Source organism: Phaenicophaeus curvirostris, chromosome 2, assembly GCF_032191515.1.
Source record: "Phaenicophaeus curvirostris isolate KB17595 chromosome 2, BPBGC_Pcur_1.0, whole genome shotgun sequence".
In the NCBI taxonomy this organism is placed as follows: domain Eukaryota; kingdom Metazoa; phylum Chordata; class Aves; order Cuculiformes; family Cuculidae; genus Phaenicophaeus; species Phaenicophaeus curvirostris.
Genome location: NC_091393.1, coordinates 1,492,029 through 1,498,028, shown reverse-complemented (window position 1 = coordinate 1,498,028; position 6,000 = coordinate 1,492,029). Strand labels below are relative to the sequence as shown.

Here is a 6,000-nt window from a genome sequence, read left to right as displayed (position 1 = left end):
AAAAAGTAAAATTGAAGTTATTATTACACTGTCAAGCAGACAGGTTAAGAAATGCCAGACTTAGATGCAAATACCTACCAAAAGACACAGAAGGGTATGGGTATTATTTCACATGAGACTCTCACAGAAATGAAGGTAGGTAACAGCAACCAGGCTTTGGAAACACAGTTTCAGAATCTCCCATTCATAAGACACAGGCTTCTAAGAAACTTACAGAAATGAAACTGGGGATGATCGCCACTGAAGAAGTGTCTAGAAATTTCAGGCTATTCAGCCACTTAATACTAAATGTATGAAGGCAAAGGTCAAAGTAGAAATAAAGCAACCATCCATGTCCAGGAGACAAAAATAATACCCGTATAAGTTTTTATTCATTTTACTTTATTTAGAACTAAAATAAAGTGTGACATTTCCATCTAGAAGCCACAGACATATGCAGAATTTTGACATGGAAAGGTTGTTATTAGCTTTCAGATTCCTCCCAAATTCAGCTTCTTCCTCTTGCACTGGAACTTTGTGCAAGCTCTGATATGTCCAAGGACACATCTGTTTAAGGCATCTGCTGGAGTTCAAGCTTATCAGAAGATGGTGCTTCAAAGACATCATCTTCAACAGTTTCTTCTATTGGCTTCATTTTTGCCGAAGTTCTCAAGTAGGGAGATGTCCGGCCTGGGCCTGCCACAGTTACAAAGAAATCACCAATTAATTTCACAACACCCATCTGCTACATACATCTATTTGTGACAAAGTGCACACAATCTGATGATCCTGCCTTAACTCCCTTGTGAGAGGATTTAGTAAGTAAAAGTTTCTTTGTTATTTGGCCACAGGCATCGTGAAACTCCAGACACGGGGCAGTCACGCTTCTGTGAATTGGCAATGCCTCTGAGATTCAGACTCTGTGACCAGCCACAGTACTCTCCCCAAATTCACTGCCAGCCCTGACTGTGAGAGATGCCCAACGCTGTGTCCCTAGTGATTGTTTTCTCACCATTACACTCACCTACTGGTTCTTCTCCACAAAGGAAGACACAAATGGTTAAATACAAAAGGTGTGTGCATCTGCACATTTGCTTCGGCTGTGAAAAAATTCTTTAGTGCATTGGGCAAAGCTCAGGTAGGTACCTGATCACAGCTCTAACTGCCTTAAAAGCCCAACAATGTAACACTTATGCAAAATATAATACTCCCATAAACAACCATATAGAAAACAGGATGAACAGGTGAAGGCCACAATACTTTTGGCTGACAGTGATTTCATTGCTTTGACACAATCCTGTAGACTCATAAAGCTTGCTAGAGTGGAACACACACATCAGCCATTGCTAGTAAGACGTTACATGGAGTTTTTGTCCAAGTTATTATTGCAAACTACCTCTATTGTAGTTAAATTTTATGCATGAGGGTTTCACCAGAAAGATCCTCTGACATCAGCCAAAGGGGTTTATTTCCCATCATCCATTCTGAAATTGCATCTGTACTTGGACTTTTTTTTCTCTCAGTGCTCTCTTCTAGAGTTAAACTACCACAATAGCAGTAGGTTGTAAACAGCTACAATATGATGACCAAAAAGAAAAGGGAAAACTTTGAAATACCATTTAAGAAAATAGTAAGAAGTAGTAGTCTGGTCTGATAGGTCACCGTATACTAGCTAAAAGTTCAAATGTTCTTGAAAAAGATACTGATACCTGTAACATAACTGTTATTGCAGGGATATTCTATTAATTTAAAAAAAGTTTATCAGATATACATTCAAGTGCTCTGCTAAGGAAGCCTATTTATGAAGTAGAACTACTTTGTGCTGCATATATTACACACAGAGAACAAAAACTCAGCTACAGGCAAGACCAGCAAATTATAGTACTACCACATTTTTAAGTCAAATTCACACAAGCACTGTCGGGAATTACCTTTTTAGGCCTTTTCATGTTAAAAGTGTATTAATATTTTCTTTACACATTCAAATAAACTACTTTAATCACCGTGATAAAGGGTTACTCAAACACATTTTTAATCACTGGAATTGTTAAGCACTTCTTTTGACACAGATGGGTTTTTATGACCTAAGCAAATGATGCTTTATTTAATGGTCTAAACCCTGGATTTGTGTGTACACTTGGATATAAAATTGGCTTCATTGGGGACACCAAAATATTACACTTAAAGATGAAAGGATGCCTGAAAATGCTGGATTAATTTCAGCTTTCTGGTTTTTTAGATTTTTGTACCAGTGCAGTTTATCGCCATTTTTACCCTCTCTCTTTTGCTTAAGAGCACTTAGTTCTCTCCAGAAATCAGAAAAAGCCGTAAATCTGTTAAATGGGATTCAATATAAGGTCTAACACTATCAAGTTGTTTGGTTCTGAGACATGCTCATTTTCTCTAAATATAAAAGCCGTGTCTGCTGATGCCTCAATCCAGTGTTGGACAGACGTTCGAGAGACTGAGTCAGACCCTGAACCCAGACCTTCCACACTTTACACGGCTGCACTCTCTCGAGGGCCTAAGCCCAAATACCTATTAAACTGGCATTTCCCATGAAACCCAATCCTGCTTTTAAGCACAAGCTGGATATAACACAGGGAGCACATGTGAGATAATACCAATAAAAGCATTACAAAAATGCAACCTCTCTGCGTTCTTGCTTAGCTTAGAATTCTGCAAATACAGGTTCATAGACCAGCAAATCTGAGTGATCTAAACCCAGTAGCACAGAAAAACAGACTGTGTCAATAACAAGTATATGAATGACTATTGAGCAATAGAATTATTGAACAGAAAGTAATACCAAAATGTTATTTAGAGGACTGAAAGTTAGGTGAAGCTACCCTTGCAACCAGGTTGAACCATTACTGCTTAACCCAGATTTTGGAAGAAGAGATGCATCAGTTTCATTTAGTAATAAATTACATTTAGATGGATTGTGGATGTCAAACACAAGTACCACGTGAAAAAGAAATCCCACTTTAATACCTTTTTGGGGATGCTTGCTGAGTTAATGTGATGTTATCAACAGAAAACATCATGCTGCAAACGGCTCACTCCGTAAGCATTATAGAACTCTTGTTGGTTATTTCCTTAATATAAAAGCAAACAGTTAGTTGGGTTTCTTAGTTAAATTAAATGCAAACACAGTTTTGTTAGTAATTGTAGTCTGGGACCCACTAATTAGTATTTTTCACTCTTTCACTACTAAACGCTTTAAAAAAAGCTTTATATCAGTTCCTCGAGAAAATTAGTCAAAGCAGATTGTAGCACAAATGAAAGCATAATTTAAAAAGTTTAGGAGTTATTAGGAGAATAAAACTTATTTGTATTATAGTACCCAATTATCATATTTGTAGTGAGCAGCTTTTGTCTACACAACAATTGATCACCTAGCAATGACAAGACAGTATTCCTGTAGAGCTCCTGTACAGATAAGTGTCTTTTACTAATGTCTTATTCTAATTTAAAAATAATTTTTTTAAAAGTTTGTAATTTCCACATGTTCCTCACTAAATCTTCTGTGTTGGCTTTGGGGGTTTTGTTCTGTTTTAATAAACAAATGTATTTAATGGAGGATCCAGGGGAACAGCAGTGGGGCAGCATGCCTCAGCATGTACCTCAATCTGAATCTTAAAAAAAAAAACGAACAACAAAAAAGACTCACTGCTGCACTGAAAACACCCAGGAGCAGGTTTCTGAAAATACAGCAGTGGGAAGGCAAATGACAGCTTTTTTGTTGTTCCTTCCCCTGTGGTCTGAGAAAAAGTGTGTATGCGGCCACAATCCCCACTGAAACCAAATCTTTAAGCAGAGCTCACCTTGGCAGCAAACCCCTCAGTGGGAATGACAGTACCCAGGGATAACTAACAAGCTATTTTGGCAAAAAAAAAGATTTAAGCATTACAGTTTGGTGAGATAAATAACCTTTCACTAAGAATTTTTATCAACCTTTTATAGACGTCAAACATTTCGTATTCATCAAGACGCAAAGGAGAAATAACGTACAGTACTTCCCAAGGTGTCTGATATGCTGCTGTACAGGTAACCCCCTGCCTCCCCAAAACTAAGGGCATTACTGGAGTTGTGAGGCTGCTGCCCACCTATTGTTGCCACTGGGGTGGTGGCTGTGGCTGTACAAACTACACCAGCCGCTGTCGGACTGAGTAATTTTGGCACATAAAAGACATCTAAACCCCTCTTTTGGGGAAAGCACACAACGTATACCAGAAAATACAGTACACAACCAAAGAAAAGTACAATAGAGGGAAGTGTATTTATCAAGTATGTGCTAAGCATGGATGCATCTTAGCAATTAATGTAATTACAGCTGAATATGTCAAGTGTTTAGATTACTTTCTCCCAAAGCTGAACTACTGGTTTCAGTGTTTTGCTGCAAAGCCTGGAAGAATTTTAATTCTAGCTAACTGCATAAACATTTTCATAATTTCTTTCAGGCTTCTGAGGGTGTAACTTTGTCCAAGGGTGCTTTATGCAGAGGAATGGCCTCCATTTCATGGAGCTTTCCTGTGGAACAGGTGAAAAGTCAGTCGAGAGTTTATGGGTAAGGATCAGAGACCAACATGAGAGACTCTGTGGCAGGTATCTGCTACAGGCTGCCTGATCAAGAAGAGCAAGTAGATGGAAGCCGCCTTTAGACAACCGGAAGAAGTCTCATGATCGCAGGCCTTGGTACTCGTGGGGAACTTTAGCCACCCCAGTATCTTGTCGAAAGTGAACAGGGCTGAGAGCAAGCAGTCCAGGAGGTTTCTGGTGAGTGTAGCCAAGTTCTTCACGCAAGTGATCGTTGAGCCAACTAGGGGAGGTGCTCTGCTGGACCTGTCACTGATGAACAAGGAAGAACTCATCAGGGAGATGAAGGCTGATGGTAACCTCGGCTGCAGTATCCAGGAGCTGGAGGAGTTTAAGATACTGAGAAGTGCGCAAGACAAACAGTAAGAGTTACAATCCTGGAGGTGAGGACAGGGAATTGCTTAGGGAACTACTTGGCAAGAACTCATGGAACACGGTCTGCAAGGGCAAAGGGACAAGAGTACAGATGCTTAATCTTCAAGCACACCTTCCTCAAAATGTAAGGACAGCCCCTTCCAGTGTACAGAAAGTTGAACAAGCGTGGTAGAAGGCTGGCATACGTGAACAGGAAAGTCCTGACAGAGCTCAAACACAAACACACAATGTGGAAACAGAGATGAGCTGCTTGAGGGGAATACAGAAACAGGGCCCAAACATGCAGGGATGGAATTAGGAAAGCCCAAGCTCAACTGGACCTAGATCTAGCGAAGGGCAACAAGAAGGGTTTCTACAAATACAGCAGCAACAGAAGGAAGATCAGGAAAACTGTGCGATCGTGGCTGAGAGGCATGGGACCTAGGGACATGGAAAAGGCAGAGATATTCAACAGCTTTTTTTCTTGCTGCTTTTACTTTACAGGATTGTTTTAAGGTCCCCTAGGTCTCTTAGTCTAGTGGTGGAGAATGGGAGAGTGATACTTACAGGAAAGCCAGATTGAGTTAGGGACCATTTAAGTCAACAGGGTAAACACAAGACTGTGGAATCACACAAGCTATATCCAAGGGTGATGAGGGTTGGCTGATACAATTGCAAGACCCCCTTCTATCATCTTGGGAAGGTCATGGCACTCAGGGGAGACTGAAAAAAGGCCAGTGTCATGGACATTTTCAAGAAGGGCAAGAAGCAGCCAGGGAACTAATGGCCTATCAGTCTAGCTTCAGTCCCCAGGAAGATTACGGAGTCCGTCTTCCTGGAAGCCACATCCAAGCACATGAAGCACAGGAAGGTGACTGAGAACCACCAGCATGGATGTACCATGGGCAACTGGTTGGAAAAGCAGCTTTGCAGAAACGGGCTGGGTGGGATGGGTGGACATAAAATGGAATACAAGTCAGCAGAGTGCCCCTGCAGTGAAGAAGTCCATCCATGTATAGGGCCATATTAGCAAAAGCATAGCCAGCTGGTCAATGAAAGAGATTAATC

The 6,000-nt window shown here is 40.6% G+C and overlaps 1 protein-coding gene across 3 annotated transcripts in view; it reads right to left on the bottom strand.

The window, feature by feature from the left end:
• Positions 1-360: 360 nt before the first annotated feature.
• POPDC1 (popeye domain cAMP effector 1) overlaps positions 361-6,000 on the bottom strand; it is a 28,546-nt gene continuing 22,906 nt past the window's right edge. Inside the window, exons 8-9 of one of the 3 annotated variants that reach the window (XM_069851125.1) lie at positions 2,974-3,077; positions 545-675 (exon numbers count right to left, since the gene is read on the bottom strand). In XM_069851125.1, coding sequence (XP_069707226.1) covers positions 3,010-3,077 — 68 coding nt within the window. In that variant the 3' untranslated portion in view covers positions 545-675; positions 2,974-3,009. Of the gene's footprint in view, positions 676-2,973; positions 3,078-4,837; positions 4,900-6,000 lie in introns of those variants that run through there. The other 2 variants (XM_069851124.1, XM_069851126.1) reach the window with 2 other exon arrangements.